The sequence below is a fragment of the Centruroides vittatus genome, unplaced genomic scaffold (genome assembly GCF_030686945.1).
Source record: "Centruroides vittatus isolate TY-2023 unplaced genomic scaffold, ASM3068694v2 contig_549, whole genome shotgun sequence".
Classification (NCBI taxonomy): Eukaryota; Metazoa; Arthropoda; class Arachnida; order Scorpiones; family Buthidae; genus Centruroides; species Centruroides vittatus.
The window spans coordinates 5,009,064-5,036,608 of NW_027122325.1; the positions used below are offsets into that span (position 1 = coordinate 5,009,064).

A 27,545-nucleotide genomic window follows, 5' to 3' on the forward strand; every position below is an offset into this window, starting at 1 on the left:
TTGTTCTTGAAAGTATCATTTACAGTTTTGCTGAGAGATGTCATCACTTACAAATGAAACACGCTCTCCTCCAAAAAATAAGCATGACATTCAAATTCTCAGATAAGATGTGAACATGTGAATTTTATTGGATGAAACTTGTTGCATACTTTGAGTACAATATGCAAATATTGAAACATGAATAAAATACACATTATGTTCATTCTAAATACACAAATCAGCCTGTTGTAAAAACAGGTGTTTTGTTCTGTGCTTTGATACTAAAGGCTTGTCAGTAAAATTCCAAAAATAGCCAGTTTATGCACTTTGTCCTAAAGAATATGTTTAAGTGATGATCAAAGATGGCAAGCTATGGGTAGGTTAGAATTTGACCAAGCTATTGAAGTTATTGAATTCTTCAGAGTCCACCATTCTGTGATTTCAAACCTATGGACCCAATTCCAAATCACTGAAACAGTAAGCAGAAGGCCAGGTCAGGTCACCACTGCTTAGTGTTATTGGTCAAATGCATTAGACAGGCAACAGGTTATGTTCAAACCTTGTAGTTACAAGGGGGTCGGTATCATGACTACTGTAAGAGGGAGATTGCATACACGTGGCTTTTATCAGGAATGTATAACCTTTTCTGAAGAAGGGCCAAATTAGGATTAAGTTTATTGACCAGAGGCCGGACCTCCAAGTGATTAATGCAATGGCTGAGATTGGATGCTGGCGGCAATCTTTTTGATGTCTGGCATAATGGCAGATGTTGAAACGACCAGCAGATTTTCCAAATTCTTGTTGGTTAACCTGTTCCGTGTTTTGCACTTGTTTAATTCTTAAGTGAAAATGCTTGTTCGCATACATAGGTACTGCCAAACATGCTTGCACAAAATCAAGCACTGTCTTTCAGTTTTGAAAATGATGTATCTGGCAGTTCTTTGTAAAATGTGAGGAGAACAGAATTTTTAAACTGTGATTTCAATTCATCACTGCACTGGCTGTCTATCAACTCAAGTTGGACATCTGGAGGGACATCTTCCACTTTCACATCAAATGGAGTTGAAAAAAACTGCAGGTAGATCTTGTATTTCTGGAATTCATCAAACCTCTCATTGAATGATGTAAGGAGAGTGTTAACTTGTTCAGAGTAATCCATCTTCATATGTGGGTATTTCTCTTTCATGGCTTTGCAATGTGGAAAGTGTGTAAAGTTCTCTGATTGCATATGGGACTTGAAAATACTTGGTCATTCTGAGGAAAGTGATAATAGGCCCCAATATCTCCACAAATCTCTTGAGGACTGTCACATTGCTCAGCCAATGAACTTCAGTATACATGGGCAGGTCAGCGTAATTAGCATCTATTTCTTCAAGAAATGATGTGAAGAGTTGATGGTTGAGTCCATGACAGTTTATTAAGTTTCAGAGTATCATAGACATCTTTCACAGGTTGTGCATCCCTGCTTTTATGCATGAAGAAACATTTGTGTTCCATTGTCTGCCAAACACAGAGCAGCCTGTTTAAAATGGTGTCAGGAACTTGTCACTTGGATTAGAACTATAGACAATTGGCACAGTGTCCTGTTCATCAATGAGTAACAATTCGCTTTGCAATCAGATGATTGATGGACTTTTATTTGGAGAGAGACTGGTACCGGTACATGATATTAAGTGATTTACATCATTCAGCAGCATTCTTTTTCTAGTGGTGGCATCTCTATGGGTTGGGATTTCCTTAGATGGACTACTGATCTCTATTGTCTTCTTTGGTGGTATTGTGACAGGCTAAAGATATTGGAATGAAATCCTTGACTCATATGTTTGATCTTATGTGGGTGCAGTTCTGAATTTGTTCTTATGGATGAAATGTCCAGTTACAAATAAACATGCAATCTGCATTAAGGAGGATGCACACATGCGGCACGGCAGTGAAAAGCAGCAGAATGATGTCACTTTTTTTGCTGCAGAAGTCAATTTTTCCACTTTTCTTGTGCCACAGAAGTTGGTTGAATTCTATCTTATGCAGTGGCGGCTGACAAGATGCTTTCTATCAGCCAATAACAGTTTATCTGGTAGGTACTGTACTGTACATGAGAAAATAGAATCACGTGTTTTAGTGGTGGAAAGTTCGACACAATTAACTGAGATAACTGACATTAGAATAAAGAGGAAAGGATAATAAATTTAACACAAATTCTACACAAATAATCATATATAATTTAATTCAAAGATAAAACAAACAAATCTTACTCAAAATAGTATTCTTTATCAAGAGATCTTAATCAAGGAATAAGTATATTTTATACAGCAGTTCTTTCTTGATCCAAGAAAATATCTCTAATCCAAAATCTTCATTTGAATCTTTGACAAAATCTTCTAGCTAAATAAAGCAAGCCGTACAAAACAAAAGTTGTAAACGTGTGGATAACAGCAGTGTCAAAATTTTTCCCCTTTTTGAATACTGTATGCATGCGCCAAAATCTATTCAGGTTGCCACTTGTGTGGTTGTGCTGCTGTGCCGTGAAGATGTGTTTGTAATATCGTTTTTCATTGCCACACTGCATGGGTGCATCCATCCTTAGTGTAAGAGGAGATCATATTCTTTATTGACAGACATTTCTCATTCACAAGTATGACTTGTCAGATGCATTAAGCTAGATTTAAGTTCTTGCTTGTGATATCTAGTACCACTATGTCCAGCAGCCCAGTCAATGTTTTTGTATGGACCTTTTAAAACCATAATTATCTTGCATAAATTTTTGTTACAATGAAATATCACATGTATAGTTAAATACATTAATATGATGTATAACACCTTATCACCTTCACTCAGAAATTAAAGCAGTTATTAAATATTTTTTAACAAAGTTTCAAATGTATTACATATACTATATATGTATGTACCATACATGCTGCATATGTATTTATTCAGTATGTTTACAACAACAAAAAGTTTTTAAATTTGCATTTTGGTATATGGCAATAAAAAATAATTCTTTGAAGCATCGGCAAATTCAGGATTATCTTCAAGAATTGGAATCTGAGTATAGTGATTTGCTTTTTTATGCGAAAATTTGATTATTAAGTCATGGAAAATTCTTAGAAATATTTTGGAATTTGAGGGAAGAAATTTGAATTTTTATGAATGAAAATGACGAGAATGTTTCTGAATTATATGATGGACAGTGGCTTTTGTGTTTGTTTATTTCCTTACAGATATCATAATGAAATTAAACAAACTTAACAAGCAGCTTCAAGGTAAAACAAATTCATCACAGATTGTTATCAAAATATAAAAGCATTCATAGCAAAACTGAAACTTTATGAAAGTCAGTTAAAATTAAAAAATGCAGTCCACTTTTCTTTATTACATAAATATAATATTGACAAAAAACATTTTTCTAAACATGCTTAAGAAATTACTAATTTACTAAGAGAATTTCAGGAGAGAGTTTCATATTTAAAAAATCATGAGAATATATTTAATATTTTCTTATGTCCATTTGACATCGTTTTGGAATCAGCTCCAGCAGATTTGCAGATGAGTTAATAGATCTCCAGTCATCTTCTGAATTGAAATACAGTGGGTGATCGGTTAATGAACAAATCAGATAATGAACACTTTTGCGGAAGATTTTTATGATCAGACAACGAACACCTCACAGAACAAGCATAAGAAGAAGCAACATAAAATAATGAATACCAGTTGATCTTCCCTTGTCTTTGGGCAAAAATTTGAAATTTTTCGTAGCGCAGGAGATGTCAACATCGATGCTCAACCTGGTATATACTGATCGGATAATATTCGTCTAAACTTTGAAACTGTCCTTTGTAATTCCAGCCTTTTATTTTTCTGACAGAAACAATTCTTTTATAGTATTCGGGTGGGCACTCATTAAGTTTTGTATCGGTTTTTATTTTTGAAAGGTGAGAGTATAACAGCAAAGGTAGAGAGTGGGCAGAAGATGTTTGATGTTCCTGGGCTGTATGGCTTGAACAGGTTTACAGTAGGCTGCAGTTCAATTTTATTTAAGAAAGATACAGTATAATCAAGAAGACTCAGCTAAACGAGTAACAAAAATCACATCTAAGAAATAAAGAACATTGAAGCACTCTTAATGGACCTGAAACAGATTTGATGACAGAAGAATGCCAAGAACTCTTGAATGAAGAACACTAAAAAACTCAGCGAGATATGTTTTCTTCTGAAAAAAAGGATTAATGCCGATATCTGCTCTTAAACATCTTTTGAAGAAGTGAGAGGATGTCAGAACGACGGTCTTAGAATGGCATCCAAACTAGGTTGAGGTTAATAGGCTGAGGGATCTCTACAATTACAATGCTATTAATTACTTCTGAAAAATCCTGAAGAAGAAAGAAAAGCAATCAAGATTAGACAGATTCTTTAACCCCTACAAACAGAATAAATATAACTGTGTATATATGTATTTTTATTATTACATATAAATAAACGTAATAAGAAAGTATATATATTTTTATTTCTTGAAGTCTCCAGAACGAATTAATCAAATTCTCATAAAAACCTATGGTAAATCGATAATCGGTTAACGAGCAATTCGGATAGCGAACAAAGTCTTGGAACGGATTATGTTCGTTAACCAATCATCCACTGTATATATTTGAGGCCAATGACAAAGTTCAGTTTTATAAAAAAAAACTAGCTGTTACCTGTGGCTTCGCCTGCTCGGATTTTGCAGTTTGATAGAAATAACCCTCCCTCAGTACTTCACTAAGGTTCTCAATTATTAGTTGTTACTAATTTGGTAAAATTACTGATTTTTGTTTGTTTCAAACTATAGACTGCTAATGCACCTAAATTCAAGTTTCAAATATTATGGGATTTTGAGATATGATAAATCTGAGTTTAATTTTTTTTTTTAACATAAATGATGTTATCTGAAACTCCCTAAATTTAAGTAAATAATAAAATGTAAAAATACGGAGCATTCACAAAGATAAAACCTTTGTTGTTGCACACCATCAGTAGTCCATCGGAAATTACAAAAATTACGGAGATGACCTTCCCTTTTAGACAACTGCCTCTGCAACAAACATGCAAAAATGGTAAAATGTCCTCTGGTGTTTCGCCACTATCACAATAATATTTTTTAAAAAATTAACAAAGTAAAATTGTGGCTGACGTAATTTCAGACACCATAGTAATTATTTAATTTATAACAATCTAAACACACAAAATTCTCACATGCACGACAATCAAATGCAGGTCGTATCAGCTTTACTAACTTATAACTTTCTTACAATTAAGGAAAATGGGAAAAAGCAAAAGTGATAGGAAAGGAATAGAAATACCCAGGGTTTTTTGTAGCGACGTGTTCTTGGATAGGATACTACTTCGAAACTCTCCTTTCTTCGTGACCCTCTTCTTGTCGTAGACTTTTCGTCTATTTTTGACTCCGTCGTTTGTCCTCAAGGTTTTCTGTCCATAGTCTATTATTCCTTTCTAACTTCTTTGGCACCTCTCAGTCTCGGATCGTCCTTCTCAAGGTCTGGAGCAATATTTTTCCCTCCCTACTTCTGCGAGGTTTTCACCAAAAGTGACTTTTTCTCTGTCCGTTTGGCCCCAGGGCCCCACACCGTCTTTTGTTTTACTTATTTTCGTGGAAAAGATAATCCTACCCAAGGGCAAAATGGCAAAAAGGTTAGACGGCCACATTATAATCGAACAAATATGTAATAACAAATTCGAATTTAAACGGTTCGAACGTTTGGTTAAAAAATCGTAATATGTGAATATTGTATGTTTGGAAATTAAGTTATTACCATCAGAAACAAAAAATCGCATCTGAAATAGTACAGTAGATGCCATTCTTCCGGTTAAGACTTAATGCTCTCTCTCTCCCCCCATGGGGGAATTTCGAAAAATCCCTTCCTAAAAGTCCGAAAAATCCATGACGTACCCTGTGTACCAAATTTTACCACTTTAGGCTCAGCGGTTTGCTCTGGGCGATGATGATTCAGTCAGTCAGTCAGGACAAGTAGTTTTATATATATAGTTATATCTTTAATGATAAAGTTAAGTTAACATTATACATTGTTATGAGAACAAACTGCTAAATGTATTACTCTTCTTAATACAATATTAAGTTTATTGTCACACTTGTTAGTATGTTGGTAGACACAATGAGCACTAGACTTTTTGCTTGAATGGTCACCAACCTGAAATGTTTCAATGTTAGCAGGTCTACAACCTAATAACAAACACTGTAGATAAGTATCTATATCTCTAATATTTACTAACAAAGCACTGATTATATGAAATAACATAATTCACATCTTACCAATGAGATGGCAAAAGCTTATGGAAAATGAGAGGGTGTGGTCGTTAACACATAATTCACTAGTAGGTTGTCAGTTAATGACCATTCCATACTGGTTGTTAGGCATTTGAATTGCCTCTAGAAAACATCACATCAGAGGACCTATTCTGAGTTATGTCGTGCTAACGAATACGATAAAAACCAGCTTCTATCAGAACCATGAGATTCGTGTTTAATCAACTGTGAAAATGCTATTCCAAGTGGTACGTTTTGTTTTTGGTTCTGATAGCCACATGCGATAACTAAGCTTTTGTTATCGATCACTCTCAAGCTGCCATTAGGAATGTAACAAAAGTAAAAAGAACATTGCCGCTTTAGGCATAAGGATGATATTACTTCACCAGCAATTGGAGAGGGAGAAAATTAGGGCCTCGAGTTTGAAGGGAGCTCAAAACTTTCTACAAAAAATTGAATTTTGATATAAATGAGTTTTTCTCCAAATCAACAAACTATACTTTACTTTTTATTTTTTGTAGTATTTAATTACATTAATACCAATATTGTTTATATTACATTTCTAGTGATTTCTTCTTTTTACTACAAAATTTATATGGTTTTTATAGGTAGCTTTTCTTAGCTTTTAGTAGCTTTTAGTGATCAAAAAATGACAAATGAAAGTTTTAGTGGTTCCTTCTATAAATTGTACCTTATTTTATAATATGTTGCAAATACTTTTTAACAACAAAACATTTATTATTAAAATTAATATGTTTATGTTAATTCTCTTTTTTATATGATTGACTTCTAGAATTGTAAAGGGTTGGTAAAGGGGCTCACACAGAGTTCAGCTTTGGGCCTTGAAATGCCTAAATCCAGCCCTGGCTAGAACCAAAGTGTTTTAACTAATATTTCAAACTGACAAGTTGTAGTTTGTCGGCTGTGTTGTCCCTTCTTTGATGACAATTTAGCACAAAACTATTTGACTAGCACTTGTAATGACAATACTAAAATGTGCTTTGCTTAGAAAACTGTGGGTTGCAGTCACGTGACAAAAAATACAATGTTAACTAAACTGTGATTGGTTAAAATGTAACAGCTATCGATAACATGGAACTCATATGCATCTTGGCCGACTACCCATAGCAAAACCCACTTAATGTGGAGCACAGAATAGCGATTTGTCTAAGGTTCGTTAACTGCCTTTCAGTAAGGGACTTATCGAATGTCTAGTGTATTGCTCTCGTTCAGTTATTGGAAGAGCTCGGAATAGGACCCCAGGTCTGATGGGAAATTCTCTTGCATTTGATGGATGTGTGATTTTGTTAGTCAAACAAATAGTTTTATTTGTAAAAAATATTTGACTAACAGCAGGTGGGAGCCATATGTGATATACTCTACTTTCAATATTTTATAAAAAAAATTTTAATTTTATCTCTGTTAATACTTATTTAATATGTAACTTCAGAAATATACAACAGATTTCTAACCACTCTAGCTGCATCTAACAATGTGTCTCAGCTGGGGTCAAAAATAAGTTTAGGTACAAAAATTATTGGGAATCATACCTGTCAGGAATATAATTAATATAATACTGTATCAGACTAAAAGTAAAAAATAATAGATATATATAAAACAAATACGTACTTTCCTGCAGTATAATTTCTTGAAAATAAGTAATTTCCTTCAAATAATTTACAGGTTATCTATTTTAAAATCAATTTGAAAGAGGTTGCAGATTATTCATTGATTTTAAGTTGCAATTATGACCTCATTCAGTAAGCTTTTCTTTGCCTAAACCTACTAAGTATGTTTTTAAAATCCAGAATTTTTTAAGTTTCTTAAGTTGATCAATTCCATAATTTTTTCTTTAGTTTAGCATGATTCCAAAATTTTTTTTCTATATGTAATATTTAAAACATTATGTGCTTAATTTATATGATGTTACTTTGATTGTATGACAGATAATCAAAGTAACATCATATAAATTAACATATAAATATAAACTATCATAGAAATTAATGTATTCAGAAACATTGTCATGATGAAATGATTCCATATTTTTGCCATAGGTTTTACACTCTGTTGCAGCTGCTGTTGCTGTTAGTCTTTAATACAGAAATTAATTTTTATTAACATGTCTTGTTATTGTGTTGATTTAGAATTTATTTATTATTTTATAAATGATTTACTAAGTTTTGTTTGTTTGTTTGTTTGTTTATTTTCTTGGAGATATGGTGTAGTTTGATGATTCTTGTACTAATAAACAGGAACTACAAAAGCATAGAAGATCAAAGAGAAAAAGATCAAGAAAGACTTAAAAATGTTGGAGATAAAATACATCAGGATTGATTGGTTAATCAGTTGACCAATCAATCCTGATGTATTTTATCTCCAACATTTTTAAGTCTTTCTTGATCTTTTTCTCTTTGATCTTCTATGCTTTTGTAGTTCCTGTTCTGTGACAATATGTATTTTATAATTCTCTGATGACCCATCCCTGCCTATCCAATAGTGGAAATGTCTCATCTAATGAGCATATTTTCCATCCAGCTTGAAAATAACATTAGACTGTCTCTGTTCCAATTTAGATATAGAATAATTAATGAGCATGTCTAGAAACATATTTTCACTAATCATATAAAGGACACACTACATAATGGTTTTATGACTGTCATGAATCTGCTTTCTTACCATATGTGAGCTTTCAGATCCCCAAATATGCATAGGGTAGATGTACCAGTTTTGGCCAGTGTAGTACCAGTTCTGGCCAGAAAACAAATTTAATTTAAAAATATAATCACAAATGAAACAAACTTTTATTGTTAACTGTTCACACAGTTAACAGTAAAAGTTTGTTTCATTGGACAGGTTTGAATATGTGGTGATTATATTTTTAAGTTAAATTTGTTTTCTGGCCAGAACTGGTACACTGGCCAAAACTGGTACATCTACCCTATTGTGTCAATTCACTACATGAAGAATGAGGTCTCATCCAAAAGACAGTAATTCTGCAAAAACTGGATTATTCTTGTCAATTTTATTCAATACACAGTTAGCAAAATATTCTCATGTTTATTATAATTATTTGGTTTTGACCAGGACATTCGTTACATGGCCTATATCCCGTACTTTACGAAATTGTCTTTGGACATTAAAACGAAATACTGAGAACTTTTTCTGGTTGGCAATTTTTAACACAAGTTGTAGTTCGTCAGCTGTGTTGTCCCGTCTTTGATGACAATTTAGCACAAAACTATTTGACTAGCGCTTGTAATGACAATACTAAAATGTGCTTCGCTTAGAAAAGAAACTTCACTTAGAAACTACATATGAACACCCAGTCTAGACTGGAAGTCGGGTGAATTCAATTCAAAAATTTTCCTGTGAATAGAGTTACATAGATAACTGGCATAACTGTGTTGTTACCAGGAAAAGTATGATGTACAGGGGCAAGACACTACAAATTTGAAATGGAAAACATATATTTTAAATTGAATAAATTAAGAATATGATTTAAAAATTGCAGTCTATCATTATGATGATGTCACAATAAATAATTGCTTGTTTCAGTTGTTTCAAATGCCAATGAATGATTGTATGACTTACATCCAGTTCTTGTGCAAATTCTCATACTATTGTGGAGGGTTTATTTTTCATCAGAGTTTTTAGGTCCTCTGTATTAAAACTTTACAGCCATCTTTAACACATTCATTCACTCATTTAAAATAATGCAAGTGAATTGGGTAGAATTATTCAGTGTCTTGCATTATTTTCTTTGTTGTACTCTAAAGAATAACATGTCAAATATGTTCTTTGGTCACTTCCATTTTTGATAAAGCATAAAACAAAATTGGAGTGATGTACACACTTGAAAATTTGCACTGTGAATAAACAATATACAGTAGAGCATCGATTATCCGACTCAATTGGGGACTGGGGTTGGTCGGATAACTGAAAAGTATGAAAAAATACATTATTAGTTTAGTGTATTAGGCCTGGTTTAAATACTAGCCTCCCTTTCACAGTCGAGCCAGTGCTGCCAGCTAAAACATGCAAAAATTTAACAAAAATAATATTAAAGTAGCCAAGACATAACCAAATATTGTAGCGCCACATCACTAGCGGACATTTGAATTTGCCGACTAGAATGCGGTCGGTTAATCGGGGGTCGGATAATCGATGCTCTACTGTATCATATTATGCATCGTGCTTGCAAGACTTCACTGTAAAATGTGTTCAAACTTGTTGCTAAATGCATTGGATGGAATTTGTTACAATCTGATACAAGATTGTGATGGGAAAACTGAAGCAGAATTTAACATTACAAAATTAGAGTACATTATAATCAGGACAATCATTTATAAACATCCTGTGTATTATAATATATTTATTTTTTGTGCATGATTGCTGAACTTATTCACTTATGCAGCCTGTAACACAACAAGAAATTTTATGAGATTCCTCTGAGATGGGATGTGGTCTCCTAATTAAAAAAAGTTCTCCATTTTTGGTCTGGAAAATATCTGCAAAGTTTTGAGAAACAGCTCCAGATTTGAAAAATGTAAGACTTGAGTTACTTTTCTCATACCATAATTTCATATAGATAACCTGCAATAGTATATACCAGACATGGGCAAATGCGGCTCTTTTTGAGTTTCGTGCGGCTCTTGCTGAAAGTGTTAATTTCTGTTTTTTATTATTATTTTTACATTTTTATATTTATAATTTTGTGAAAATATTTTTATTAAAAACATTCAATATTTGTTTTATATTATATTTATATTATATAATAAAATCACGCGCCTTACCATACTATCCACCACGACAGTACAGAACTGCGACTCCCATGCATTTTGTAAAACCTACATTTCGGCTCCCACTGAACTCTTGCTTGCCCACCCCTGGTATATATCCTGCATAAAATTGCAAGAATAAAAATAAAATCTTAGTATATCTCATGCCAATAAGATAATTACTAGTATGTAGTTTAGAATTTGCCATCTCCAGTCTTAAAATATTGCTTTTTCTGTTTTATTTCTGTTAAATTATTATGTAAGTACTAAAATTCACACCTTCCTCTCACTTTCCTGCATTCACTGATTAAAAACTAAAGATTTCAGCTATCTTCAGTGGCCTGCCTCAGGTTAAGCAGATTCAAAGGTTTGAATGGCTATAAATTCTATTATTAAAGTTGTTATTATTCAGGTTCTATTAGGGTGTAAATTTTAGTATTTAGAAGAGAGTTCCAGCTTTAGAATTAACAAGTTTAAATCATATGACTATACACAAATAACTAAGCCCAAATATTCTATAATAATCATATTCATTTCCAGATTATTCTAATTATAGTTTGGCCAACTATTAATAATTAATATAAAATAAGTACCTAATGGTAAGTGGTTAGACTGCTATTTTATACTAACATTAACTAATATTTACAGTAATTTTTGAATTAAATTTAATAATTTTAATAATTTTTATTAAATAATTATTAAATTGAATTCAAAATAATAATTAATGAAATCAAAACTAAAGATCACATTACTTTTTTACTTCATTTTTTTTACTCTGTAATGTAGAAACTTGTTCATTCCTGTACTCACTGGCCACCATAATTTGATTGTAGGTATTTACGAACTGTCCCAATTGTGTAAATTAAGTGTAGAAATAAATGTGATTTATTGTTTTTATTTTATGATTAATTTCCTTTGTCCAATGATCAGAGCTCTCAACCAACTGCTTTTTGTGCAGTCAACTAGATTTTCAAGGGTGGGTAGTATTTGCTGTGTTTGGCATTTGTCTGCTTTATTCTGTGATGCTTCCAATTATTGATTTAAAAGCATTATTTCCTTTTATACTTTGTTTGAATAATCAAAATTTTTCTTATATTTTTTGAGGTGATTGAATGGTTTTCTTTCAAAATTAGTAATATCTTTTTCAGCATACATTGGATGACAATTCATTATAACCCAGCTTCTATTTTGAACTAAATACAAACAACACCTTAACACTGGAGTAGTTAGATCACTTTACTAAATGTTTTTCAGCTCTATCAATGAGCCATTGTCAGGCAAATAGTGTTCGAATTTGGAACAACTTAACATGGAACATTTCTTCAAAAATTTTTAAAATGGAATTAACATCAAGAAAACGAATACGAATACAGTTAACAAATTTTTACAATAAATTGAAAATTCCGATTATTATAATAACAATAAACTATTCCAAAAAAATTAATACAATAACATAACTATGTAATATTTAAGACTGCCAGCTGCCCAGTATTGATGGGCATACTACAAGATGTTTTACTCATCCCAAGTTCTTTTGTAATCATGTATCTCCATGCTGTTGGAAATCACTCTACATCCTTGCAATTAACACATTCATTTCTAAGTTTGTGTTTAAAAATCACAATTTTTTTTTTTTATTTATGGCTGTTGAGGGCAAGTGCAGTTCATTAATAATTTTAGATTCCTCTCAAATTACCAAAGTTTCTTGTATGTTTGTGATTGCTGCCAATGCCATGTTTTCTTTTCTTTTACTTACATCATATTGGTGTTCTTTAACTCTGGTTTTTAAATTTCTCCTAGTTACCCCAACATAAATCATTTTAGGTTAAGTTCTTCATTAACTATCAGGATCCTGCACTTTCCCTCTCCCTGCCAACCTAAACTGTAGGCCTAGTTTAATGTACTATGTTATGTAAGGTATGTATTTGTAAGGCATGTGATACAAATTATATACAGTACAGTTTTGTATTTAATAAATTTTTTCGTAAATGATCAGTTATCCGAACAATCCCAGTCCTGAATTGTTTCGGATAATCGATGCTCTATTGTACTTAAAAGATGATAAGTGAGGATTTACTGTGTATAGGAAATCCTCATTAGTTTGAAATTCAAGGGACAAAATAACAACTTAAAATTATTGAGTTCCAAATTATCCAACATTTACATATTTGTGTATAGTATGCCAAATGCCACTTAACAGTTAGTGCTGAACAGTGATAAAATTTTTGTACTTAACATAATTCAGATTAAGGTAAATAACCAAATATTAGAAATTCTTAAATATTTTAAAATTTTTTAAATCAACTTAAAAAAACTAAATTTATCTTATTTAAATATTAGTCTTTTATTCTGATTTACACAGATTCCTGCTTTTTCAATATAACTGATTTTTAGAAAACTGTCATTAAGTTAAACAAAATTACCTTCTTAATAACTGGATTGAATTACTAAGCACAATCAACAAAACCTTTAACATCCAGTAACCAACTTTAAGGCAAAAATTGATAAAGTTTTTGATCTTAAGCAACAATATTCTAAATTGAAATGTGTAGAACTTAACTTTCCAAAAATTTTTAAAATTATTAGAACAAAAATTTTATATATTAATAATTGGTGGTGGTATTAAGATGTATAAAATTAAAATAGACAGAAATGTTGGACATAAAATATTACAAAACAAGTAAAATGGCAAGGCCATATTTGGGACAAGACTATGTCTCGGAGACTCACTACTAAGCAGGATCACTTCGACACTCACGATGGGCCTCTTTCTCATTCTCCAATCATCTTTGGTATCGCTGGTTTTGAGCACGATCATTCAAACTTCGCCGGCGACAGCCACCACCACAAGGTCTTCCACGATGCATTTTCATTGAAATTAACCTATCGAATGTTGAAATTTCTCTCCGTTGCATGACGCCCCAGGTTGAATTTTTGTCAATGCAAAAATTTCTCGTTTTTGAAAAAAATAATGGTGGCTATTGTATCGTTTGCAATTATTTTTTTATTTTGCACAAACGAAATATATATATATATATATTAATAAATGTAAAAAGAAAAAATAATTCTATTTTGGAAGTTAGTTTTAATATAAAATTATAACGACGTGACATCTAGTTTCAAAAAGTTCCGATGATGAAACAAGATATCTCTGGTCAATTGGTCAAGGTTATCACATGGAGACCAGAAATATGTGGGGAACAACACGGGACAGGTAAATGGGTTTTTTTTCAAAGATTCGTTTGTCAAAATTCGATTTAGCAACATTTGTTTTTCGAACTTCCCAACGCACATGTTTGTCAAAATTCAATTTCACAATATTTGTATTCCCAACTAACCAATGAGCAATGCTTACGCAAATCTCGCACTACTGCCTGTTTGTAGAGAGTGTCGCCATTTTGTATTTTATTGTGTTTTGGTTCTCAGTCCCCTGACTACCTACAAGTCTGGTTTTTTTTATGCATGCATGATTTGGGCATCTAATACTTTGTGCCAAATTTCAACTCCTGACATATATTCCTTCACACCTTTAAGCTGATAAGACAGCAGGCAGTATGATTTTATAAACAAGACAGTCTTGTCACTAATAACAATTAATTGGGCTCCAATTTGAAAAAATTGTAGGCCTATAAATTCCTACTGTTATCTGTCTGTCTTTCCTTAATCTTGAGAATAGAGTTGGGTAGTGAAATTCAAGACTAAATATGGAAACCTTAGTGGTATGTGGTCCTGATATAAGAACTTCCTATGCAAACTGGAAATCACGTTATTTCAATTCAAAACTTTTCCCCTGAAAGCAGTTAATAGATGACTGGCACAACTCTGTTGTTAAAGGAAAAGTGTGATGCACAGGGGCAAGCCACTACTAATTTGAGGTGGAAAGTGTATATTTTAAATTAACTAAATTAAAAATTGCAGCCTGGCATTGTGATGATGTCACAATAAATAATTGCTCATTTATGTTGGTATTTCCCAGTTTTTCATAAAAGTATTGCCATGCATATGAGATGCTTTTTCTCTCATTAAAGTTAATACAATTGCCATTCAGGTTGGCCTTGTATATTTCTAAGACTTCTAGAGTCCTAATGTGGTCAGTTTGGATGCATTATTTGGTTACCTTGTCATTCTGGAGGTTGGCTTACATGTCGGTCTCAGTGGCATAAGTGGACCTGATACAGATATTATTTAAGATCGAAAACATTCATAAATTTTTACATTAAAGTTGGTTACTGGGTGTTAAAGGTTTTGTTGATTGTGCTTAGTTATTAAGTTAGCTGTCATAAATTAAATTGTGATTTCTCATAAGTTCATTATCATAAATTGAAATTTTATCCCTGGATATAAAGTCTGAATTATATGGTTCTGTATTGAGATGATTAATAAATCAATAAATTTGGCATATATGGATAGCACAGGCTCATGGAATTTATAGCATACCATTAAAGGATTATAGATTTGACAAGGATTTAATTTACATAAGAGCCACAGATATGATATTGAAAGAGAGAAACAGACAACAGTGCTATCAATATATGCCTCAAAACCAGGAATTGAAGCTAAATTGGAGCAAGTAGCATTGATTAAAAAGTGTTTTACTAGAGAAAAAACTAAATTTTTAGAAATGTTAGAGATATTTAAAACTGCCTTGAACAGTGTGTGCATTAATATACAAGATGCAAATTTGTTATCGTGTGCTTGGAAAGCTTTTTATGATAACCCTGTAAAAAAGATTATTATAATAACTCAATTAAACTATGGGGTATTAATATAAAATTATATAGAAAACATTAATTGTAAAATTTAAATTTTGTAAATTTCAAAAATAATTGAAATTTGAATACAGTTCAAATGTATAATGCTATTGAATGAGAATTCTAAATGGAACACATATAAGTGACCTAAAGCGGGATAGTTAAACTGTTTGAAAATGTTTATTGTTTTTAAAGTAATACTGGAATTAAGCAAATGTAAATTTCAGTTTGAATTTCTTTCTATTTAATTGTTGCAAGTATGGCACATACAATTGTAAAACTCTGGCATCTACTGCTACGTTCAGCTATTCATACTATTTTTCAGCAGTCTCCATCCTTGACTTAGGCCATATGCCAGTGTTGAGAAAGGGCATGTATACCAGCTTGATACCAGTTCTGATCTTGTGCACACAACCACTTCGTCATAGCACTTGCAACATCTTTATCTGACTGGAATTTTATCCCAAAAAGTGTATTTTCAAAGGACCAAAAAGCTAGTAATCCAATGGTGGATGCAGAAATACTGGAAAACCCAGTTTCTGATCTTTCCTGAATCTTCAGACATATGCAGCCTCACATTATTGTGCTGTAGGAGCAAGTTACACGAGTCCTTCTCATGACTGACATATTGATAATGCTTCAGCTTTTTCAGCATGGCAGTGTAAGCTTTTGAGTTAGTGGTTGATCCTTTGGGCATCCATCAAAATAACATTGTGAATGTCTTAAAACACAGTGATTATAATCTTTCCTGCTGATGGAACGATTTTTTTTTTTTTTTTTTCTGTAATGAATGAGGATGATTCAGGTTCAAATGGTATACTTATGTTTCATATGCAGTGGCAGTGTGGGTGAAGAACTCATTGCCTTTAGACCAGGGATGGGCAACCTTTTTCTATGTAAGGGCCGCGTTTTAAGACTTTTGAACTGATGCGGGCCGCATACAAGAGAAAGAGGGAAAAAAATGTTGGTAAATCAGAATTATTTATTCATATATAATTATAAATTAGATTAGGTATACTTAATTTAGCTTCTGGAACTGATGTAAATGTAATATATTGGAAATATTTGGTTAAATATTCGTCACTGCTAGTTTTAAATTAGTTTCCATATGTCTGTTAGCCGGTTTCTTGTTTTAATTTTTACTAAATTCATTGCGGGAAAAAGTATTCACATACATAAGTTGTAAAAATAACGTTTGAATTTTTGCTACATACTTCCTTAAGCTGGGAAATTGATATATTTATTCACATTTTATGCGTCGCGGGCCGCAAAATATATGAATGCGGGCCGCATGCGGCCCAGGGGTTGCAGGTTGCCCATCCCTGCTTTAGACTCACAGTGCTGCAACAGTTCTGATGCAGTGGTTTCCCTTGCTGCTTTTTGGTCAGTTGTGAGCTGCTGAGGACCCATCAGGAATGCACTTTGGCATACCCAAATTCACAGATGATTGGTGAACACTTCCATGCACTAATGCACAAGTGTTGGACTTTGTAATGCACTGTTACTTCCAAATCATTTCATCAATGTACTACATCCTGGATGCCATGACAACTGTGGTGGGATGACAACTCCACACCACTTCATGATCTTCCATTCCTGTTATTCTTGACCTCACTCATTTTGCCAAATAATTGATGCACTGAAGTACATAGACACCACATAATCACTTGTAAATGTTTTCAATAGTTTTTCCCTCAGCAATGAGAAATTCTATTACAGCACACTACTTGCAACACATGTCATTCACACTCGCATTGGTCTTGCTTGGCAACAGAACATCAAATTTTGCACAATTCAAGTGAAAGCTTCCAGATTCAACTCCTTAAAAGTGGAGTCATCTTTATTTTTCAGCTATATATTATGGCACATTTGAACGATTCTTATGTATGAGAAAAGTATTTAGAATCCTATCTTACAGCACAAAGTATTTAATAATTTAGATAAAATTGTAATATGTTTGAATACAAAATGATTTTATAATATTTTAAATATGCATTTAATATTAATGTATATTGCAAATTTTCTTTGTAGGAACATCACTTACAGAGAGCAATCTCAGCTCAACAAGCCTTTGGACATACTGGTGAATTGGTAATACCTACACCAGAAGTCTTTGCAACACCACCTGACATTTATGAAGAAATGTATCCAGCAAATTACAAAGTTCCTCGTCAGCTTATACACGTACAGCGTATGTATTTTAAGAACTAATTTTTATGTGGATTATTATTAAAATATATGTAAGAAGAAAATGTTTTGTTTATTCTAGTTTTGTAATAAAACAAAAATATTGCTAATTAATTGTCAAAATAGTGTTTTCGTATAAATCAGTTTATTTATTACCTCTTTAGTTGTAGCTGGAAAACATTTTTAAGTTGTTTTAATTTTTTTGCACATGGAAAGCTTTATTGTAACAAAAAATTTTTCCACATGTAAGAAACCAGAAAAATCAAAGAAATCTTTGGAGAAATTGGTAATTGGAAAATTTTTGATACTATAAATTGTATTCTAAATATTTGATTTTAAAAATATTATTAAGAAATGTAAGGATTAAAAATTTCAAATATGAACTAAGACAATGAACAGTCTGTCTCCAGAAAATTACACAACTATAGAAATCAGCCTATACTATAACAAATCAATAATAGTACTTAATAATAATACAACAATTAAAGTTACTCTTAATATGAAGCTAAAAATAGCAATATTTTCGAAATATAATCATTCACTTTTATTACTGTATAAAAGGATTTTTTGGACATGTTACTGTGATTGATTTTGTAAAGTTCAAAATATTGGTGTAGGCTCTATCGTAGATCATACCATTTACTGAAGAGGGATCAGAGAGCATTCAGACCCAAAATGCATTTAAATAAAAAATCTGAGAATTAAATCATCATCTGAGTAATTCTTGAATTTGGGCGAACATTGGATTTGAAGGACACAATATTTCAGTTTATTTATCCGAAAAACCCCTTTTAAATGGTTATAAAAGTAAAGTTATTTTATAGAATAACTATTATATTTTAGTGATCAATTTTGAAATTCAGTTTTCTTACATACACTGTTGGGATTATTTCTGCAAATTTAAAATGTTGCTCTGGAAGCACTTTACCAGTTTAGTTTAGCTTTGTGCATTATACTATCACTTATTTAATTTTTTGCATTATTATAAGAATATTATTTATAACAATTTTCCAAGCCATGTGCAGTCACCTTTTATTATAAAAATGGAATGATACAATAATTAAATATTGTGAACAGAGATATGAATCTCCTTGCTTTTGATAAATATTTTTAAATATGTTAAATTTAATTAGATCTGAAGCATTTATAATTATAACTGATTGTCAGTGTAAGATTTTGAAAAAAATGAATTAATATTTAAGACAAAAAATAAAGAATTTTATGGAAAATTTAATGCAGACATGAATAAATGGAAAGGTATGTAATGATTAGTTAATGGTTAATACTTTAGTTGATCTTCATTAATAGTATATTAATATACCATTAAATTTATTTATACTTATCTTCACTAACCAAGAATATTTTTAATGTAATTTTAAAAACAAAAATAATAACACATTTTTCTGTTATTTTCAGTTAATTTAACTCAAATATAAGAGATCCTTGAATCTATGACATGACCTAATTTCTACATGCCTAATCAATTGATTTCTAAAATATTTTTAAATAGACAGTTTAAGACAAATTTATGTAAACAGAATTCATATTTATTGCATAGTATATATCTTAAGTCCAAGCTGGAATAGTAGTATACATTTTAATATCACAATGATGGAATGTAAACAAATTTACAACAGAGATTTAAGTGCACTACAAAATAAAGTTACCAAATTAACCAGAACATGTCTCACCAAAGTTTTGCACTTGAACCATATGGTTATACATTTACCAGACACCCTGAGGCTCTTTGTCTTTCCGAAGACACCAAACTTGGTTTGCAATTTAAGGTCTATTGTAGATAATGCTAGATCACCAACAATAGCAATTGAGAGACAATAAGATCTTTGCTGAAAATCTTGGAAAGTACAAGTACACAATTAAGGATTCACAAATATTATTAGACAAGTATCCTGTTTCAGAAGTACTACACCTTTTGACTTATCCGCCCTCATAAGCACAACGTTACTTTGCTGTAACCACTGTTGTGATTCCTTTATGGTAAGGTGGAATTGCCTTGCATCTAAAGTAACAATTCTCAATTTTCTGAAACTGTGTTTTCTAATTTCCTATGATTCTCAAACAAATCATGTTACTATTTAAACACTTGGCATTTTTCCATTTTTATTTAGTTGATAATTGCCAAGCCAAGTGTTTAAATAGTAGCACGATTTGTGTTTGAGAATCGTCTAAAGTAACATTCTTTTCTTGCACTGTGCGGAATCTGGTTTTCCAATGAATATAATCTTGATCAGTGTTGTTCATGCCTTTAATGATGTGCTCAATATCAGGTACAGGGGTCTCCGAATTCAGTGTGGGGGCAGGAGCAAAGAGCGGTCTGAACTTTAGAGCATCCAAAATGTATTGTGGAGGAACGATGTTATTCCATGCTGTGATATATGAACTTTTTGTTCTGTGCGGTTTAATATTTTGGCAATGGAATATCCATTGCCAAAATATTAAACCTTTTTGACGTAGATGCACTTTAAACTTCTTTTGTAATTCAGTGGTTTAGTGGTTACAGCAAAATAATGTTGTGCTTATGAGGGCGGATAAGTCGAAAGGTATGGTATTATTAGATAAATTAAAAAGTCTTGCTTTGACAGATGATGAGCATATCACAGTACTGAATTTAGCATCCATGTACCAATTAATTAGATTAGACCCCTGTTTTTTGTGCTGTTCTTTCTGCATATCTATACCACCAACATACATTAGAATTGACACATACCCACATACACACATGCTACACAGCACAGTATTCTTTTAAGTTCTACAATCAAACTTATATGCAGTGACATGGTGTTTCTATGGAAAGTCTTCTCGGGACCTATGTTAGGGTCTTAGAAGGTAGAGTATTGCCATAGTCTATGCTAATATTATCCTATACACCTACTATATAGATGATATGCCAGTCATTTGGAATCCAGATATATGTAAACCAGTACATGCATTTAACAACAACCCATATAATTTCTCCTTGGAATTGGACCAATACAGCAACACCACTGCTCACTTTCTACACATCATCTCTCTCAAAAATGTGCAATTGGACATAAGGGTATTTGTAAAAAATATCTTAATCTTTATATTTTATTATTATTTTTTGATAGATCATATGCTGTGAAAAAATTGAAATTAAGTAGCATATGAGCCACTCAAAAAGCAAATGATTTTTTCAATATGTGATTATATCAATTGATTGGTTTTAGATACTGGCATGAAATATGAGGGCAATTTGCAGTCAGGAAATGTCTTTCAGGAGGTCTTTTAAGGGAAACTGGTCCTATTCACAGCAATTCTGGCCCATAATAACATGAAGAAAACCCAGTAAACTTCACAAGCCAGCCCATCAGCCCAAGTGCAAACTCAAGCCAACTACCAGTGTGTAGGGATCAAATCAACTTAACCAATGGTGGTGTGGGTGTAGGATGGAGATCAATGCATTGGTGGATTCTGTGTAGAAAATTTTTTGCAGAAGTCTTGACAATTCATGGTGGCAATCTGGAACACCGCCACTCAGTTATTAGTCTGGCTTAGAGTGTATGAGAAAAAAAGAGTCTTTGAAATTGGTTTGTGACAACTTCATCATGCTACTAAAGAATGAATAGAGACTACAAAGTGCAGAGACATTAATAAAAAGTTTATGGTATCACTTCAAAGTGCCACGCTTATCTTTACCAAAGCAAAACACCCAAGAAAAAATTTGATTTTCATTTAAGGTGTGATAATTTTTACTTGCAACAATATTTATTATATTTCAGATACTTTTGGATATCAATTGTTTGTGACTAACTTTTCCACTGCTTTTTTTTGTTGGTTGCAAGTTATAACCATTTTATTATTGCCTCTATAACATAATTTAAAACAGTCAATAGAAAAACAATGGAAAAAAAAACCAAGATAATACTAGATACACACACTGTCAGATGACATTAAAATCTTTTCTATATAACACAAGTACTTTCAACAATATAAAATCATTGTCATCAGTTAGTGAATATCTTAAATTTGGGATAGAGCATCACTTTTTGTAGTATAACATTCTCAACATTTTAAATTCAAAATGAAATTCAAGGCTTGCAATTATGAGAAAGAATGAAAATTTGAAACAAAAGATGCAACAGAACTGTCAAACATTTTCATGGCACGAATCCATGGTGTGTTATATTACAGGACAACTAGGATAGCGTGTTAGTGTGGTTGAAAAATTTAAAAAGTATGAGCCACAAGTCAGGAAGCTCTAGCGTGGGTGTGTTGCACAGGCACAAGGTGAAGGTGAAGAGGGCTTCCCAAATAAATAATGCTCTATGATCGGGTTAACCATTCAGAAAAAGGTGGTTTGGGTCCACAAAGGGTTGAAATTGGACTCTGTGACTTTCTGGTCAGCTCTGTGGATCATCTATCTACATTTTGTGATATTCTGTTGGTGCTCTGCTAAATGATTCATTCTGACCATGGCATCAATGTACCATGTATTTTCCCCAATCGTTGGGTTCAAAAGGTATACAGCATAAACCCCAGATTTCTCAAGAAGGGAATCTCCTAACTTGTAGATTGCACTTTTAAAATTTTTCATTCAGTACATCACACTACCCTAGTTGTCCTGTGGGATAACACATCATGGACTGATGCCACAAATATGTTTTAAGAGTTCCATTGGGCCTTTGTTTCAAATTTTTGTTCTTTCTCATAAATGCAAGTCTTGAAATTCCATTTGAATTTTAAATGTTGAGAATGTTATACTGCATATAGTGACTTTCTGTTTCAAATTCAAGATGTTCACTAGTCTGATGACAACAATTTTGTTTCATTGAAGGTACTTGCATTATAAAAAAATTTTAATGCCATCTGATAGTGTGTGTATCTTGTATAATATATTTGATGTGGAATTTAACATACAGTTTATATAAAAATAAAACTAAAACCAGAATCTAATTGCAACAAACTCAAAGATGGAGAGAAAACTGGAAAATGTGATTAATAGGATTGTTCCAGATTATTGTTCATTAGTTTAAATTCCCAGGAATCAGTTCATAACTGTTTATTTTTTTTACCTATTCAAATTTCATATTTTAAAATTCTATTGTATACTAGAGTGTAGCCAGAGCAGGAGAAACTACTTTATAGAGTAATTTATTATGTCATTCATCAAATCATTGTTTTTTGTATTTTATTGTATTTAATTGTTTTTTTAAATGATTAAATTTAAATTAATTTTTGATAATTAACTAATAAAAGTGGAATTCTTTTGGCAGTTAAGTTGTTGTATGTTTCTTTATGTAGTCAAAAGCTTTTTCAATCTAAATTTGTTATATCCGTTTTTTATTCTCACCGTAAATTTTATTACAACTTTTTATAGAGAAATTTTAGATAAAAATATTCAAATGCCCAGCAGTGTTTCTTATATCGTATTTTTGTAGATTGTTCAGCTTGTCCGTCTATTCAGGGAAACCATGAAATCAGATATTTCTGTATAGTAAGAACTTGCATGCCTGTTTATCCCAAGGAATGCTGGCATCTGAGGAAGTGAAGTTATACATCTCTCTCCAGAGGACATATGAAACTCGTAGATGCCGGTTTTTATTCTAAAATTGTGAAAATGTCAGTTTCACACCAAAAGTTACAATTATATGTTTAATTTTTTCATTTTGTCTTTTTTCTAACAATGTAAAATACTTGTGGACTGCTGAAAGTTTTTTTTTTTTAAATTGATCCAAAAATGCAAAAAATAAACTTTTCAAATTTCAGAAACTTGCTGTAAATTATCTGAACTTAGGCTGCGACTATGCAGGCGCGAGCGAGCGAATTTTCCGAGCGAGTGAGAATATGTGGCAAGAAGAGGCGAGACGCGATAAATATCAAAACCTGTCAGATATGTGTGAGAACCAGAAATTCACTTTCACCAGCGTTATTTCTCGCTTTTCGCTTGTGCATGGTTTTCCTTTGCGAAAACTAAATCACTCACAACCTCTTGCTCGCTCTAAATTTGTGTCTGCATAGTCGCACCCTTACACTGCTTAACATCTGTTTTGTGTGAAATTTGAGAGGAAGATGTTATCTGTCAGGGTCGGGGTAGATTGTCAGTGCAGCCAACACTGACTAACTACTAATACTATTAATGTCAATAATCAGCTAATTGTTTTATTGCCCTGTAAAAGATTAACAAGATTAACTTGCCTTGTAATAACATTATAATTTGACTGACTTTCTTAATCAGTCAAATTATAATGTTATTATTTTACTGTACTCAGAAGAATGTTTTCTTTAACATTTATTTAACAACTAGTTTTGTTAGATATAATTAATTTTATTTTTAGTTACAGTGGCATGCTGGTAATCCCTGGTTATATGCTGCATGTAAAAATACAGTAAGCCTGACATCTTAAAAAAAAAGGAAAAGGTTAGAGACGGAGTTGCACATTTCAAATTTATCAGAATCAGATCATTTGTTTATGGACTCCATCACAGTGGTTTTAACTATAGCCCATGTTCAGCACATTATCATAGATTATGATCATAGGCTAATGCTCCACATACAGACTAATAGCTAAATACCTCAATGTCCATGTAGCTTATTCTTTTGATTATTAACTAACAGTAAAGATAAAATGGATATAAATAGAGCCCCAGGGATATACAGTCGATTCCGGTTAGTAGGACATGCCACATATTAGGACAAAATATTCAAGAACAGAATCAAATCCTATAATGCAAGCATAATTGCATAATTTACTTCACCTACTGGCTCCAAAATGCCACCTAGTTGCCCTGCTGGCACAGTATTTTTCTTGGAAAACTAAACAGGAGACACAAATTTGGATATTTTCAGCTTTTCATATGTGACCCCTGTCTGGTTTCCTTTGTCAGCTGTCAATCATGATTAAGGAACACAAGAAACCTTTTAAGAGTGCCGGCCTTGTCTTCCCCTTTCTCACTCAATCATGTCAAATTGGCTCAACCACTCATATGGACCACATGTTTTAACAAGTTGTGTACCGTTGCCATACAAAAAGAGACAGAAATTTTCGGAAATTCGTTATTACCTACCTCACATTCCCACCTATCAAGGAAGCCTATTGAGTAGGGACAAAGTGATTCAGGTTTCCACTTGTTGGAACTTGTGTTTCGGAAGGGATTAGTGTGAGTCATCCCGAACAAATTGAGAAGGGTACGCCAACCAAGGCAGACCCGAAGGAAGCTACCAACTCAGCTCCGGATTGGTCGGCCAATGAATCTCAAAATTGGATATAAGGTAGCGTGAACATTTGAATGAGAAGGCTTCAGACTATGTTGGTAGCAATCAAGAAGTATTGCTGTAAATAGTTAAAATAAATGGACTTAATCTGAGATAAATGAGTTGTAAGGTGTTTTTTCTGATGGACCACAAAACTGGAAGTTGGACAACACGATACAAAATTTATTCCATTCCAATTTTGTCTTTGTGGCCATTAACTGTCTGGAAGGCAGACAGAGCACTCGCCCTTTGGTTCTCTGGCATTTGATTCAAGATGCCACGGACGGAATTGATACTTGCTAAGAAAATTGATCTGCTAGATTAAATCAGAAGAGAACCCCTAGTACCAGCAACTGGCAGAGATGACGGGTGTGTCCAGAAACACAACCTCATGCTTGATAAAGCAGGAAGACAAACTTCTAGAAGAATGGACATCTTACAAAGGAAGCCAAGGAACAATCTGGAAACAAACGTGAGGGCAAGGATCCAGAAGTCGATGATGCTCTCAATCAATGGTTTGCCACTGTAACTACAAAAGGTGTTCATGTCAGTCGTCCAATGCTCAAACATCAAGCAGAAGTTCTCACTAAGAAGCTGAATCACCATGATTTCAAAGCAACAGATAGTTGGTTGTCTCGATGGAAATTGACACACGAAATCAAATTTAAGAAAGTTCATGATGAGAAGGAAGTGTCAATGTTGCAAGTGCAGATGAATGGACAAACACCACATTGCCAAAACTTCTGGAGAAGTTTTCTCCAAATGACATCTACAATGCAGATGAGACTGAACTTTATTATTGTTCTACACCAGATGGCTTGTTGTGCTACAAACACATTGCTTTATCTGATTTTAAGAAAGCAATGGATTGCATAACTGTGTTCTGCTGTTCAAACTTGTCAGGTGGTGACAAATGGATGCTGTTGGTCGTTGGGAAAAGTGCAAAGCTTCAATGTTTTCAAGGTCCTTGAATGGATGCCTTGCCAATGGTTTACTGTTCAAACAAAAATGCATGGTTGATGTCTGAACTTTTTAAGGAGTGGTTTAAAACATGGGATTGAGACCTATGATGAAGCTCATGAAAAGTCACCTTGCCAATTGACAACTGTGCCACACATCTTCATTTGGCCTGAAAAACTTCCAGATTGAATTTTTAACTCTCTAGACCACTTCTTTGATACAGCCAATGGATATGGGGATCATGAGGAACTTGTAGTTGCTGTACTGTGGACAACTGGTAAATTTTATTCTCCAGGCAATTGAAGATCTACTAATGTCATCTTCATCCACCATCGAAGTACCAAGCTTAAATCCACTGTTTGCTAATAGATGGCGTAAGTGAGCATATTAAGTTACCATGGAGACGCCATACTTGTTTTTTGATGATTTTGACATCTGTCAACATTAATCAGTGCACATCATCAGCAATTTCATACAACAACATACATTTTTTCCTTATCTAGTTTTGTGCCAGAAAAAGAACGTATGCAGCAAGCTCTGCTTTTCTGCTTCAATTTGAAGAAATTGGCTGCTGAAGCACATCGAATGCTTGTGGAGGCCTATGGCAACAGTGCTTTATTGGAAACCATGTGCAGAGATTGGTTTTGTCAGTTCAAAGATGGCAATTTTGACCTGAGTGACAAGAAGCATGAAAATCAGCCCAGGAAGGTTGAGGACCATCAATTGCAGGCTCTTTTGGATGAGGACGATACCCAATTGCAAAATATGCTTGCCGAGCAATTGATGTTACTCAACCAGCCATTTCCATGCATCTATGTGCCATGGGAAACATTCAAAAAATCGGAAAATGGGTGCCGCATGAATTGAACGATAGGCAGATGGAGTGATGCCAAAACACATGCGAAATCTTGCTCGCCAGACAAAAAAGAAAGTCGTTTCTGCATTGGATTGTAACAGGTGATGAAAAGTGGATATATTTCGAGAATCCTAAATGCAAGAAATTGTGGGTTGATTCAGGCAAACCATCAACATCATCTCCAAGACGAAATTGCTTTGGATGGAAGATGATGCTGTGCGTTTGGTGGGATCAGCAGGGTATCGTCTACTATGAGCTGTTGAAACCTGGTGAAACTGTCAATACCCACCGCTATCACCAACAACTGATCAAATTGCATCATGCTCAGTGTGAAAAATGGCCGGATTATCAGCAAAGACACAACAAGCTGATTTTCCTCCACAACAACACACCATTGCACCATTCCACGTGTCAACATTGGTCTAAAATAGTCTGTTGAACTTTCTTTTTTGCATTTGCATCTAAACCTTAATTTGCAATTCTG

General features: G+C 33.0%; 1 protein-coding gene across 1 annotated transcript in view; it reads left to right on the forward strand.

The window, feature by feature from the left end:
- The window catches only part of E(Pc) (Enhancer of Polycomb), a 126,233-nt gene that overhangs the window by 11,015 nt on the left and 87,673 nt on the right, over positions 1-27,545 (forward strand). The window contains exon 2 of the mRNA XM_067274531.1: positions 17,856-18,015. Within this exon, the coding sequence (XP_067130632.1) occupies positions 17,856-18,015 (160 nt within the window). The remainder of the gene's footprint in view (positions 1-17,855; positions 18,016-27,545) is intronic.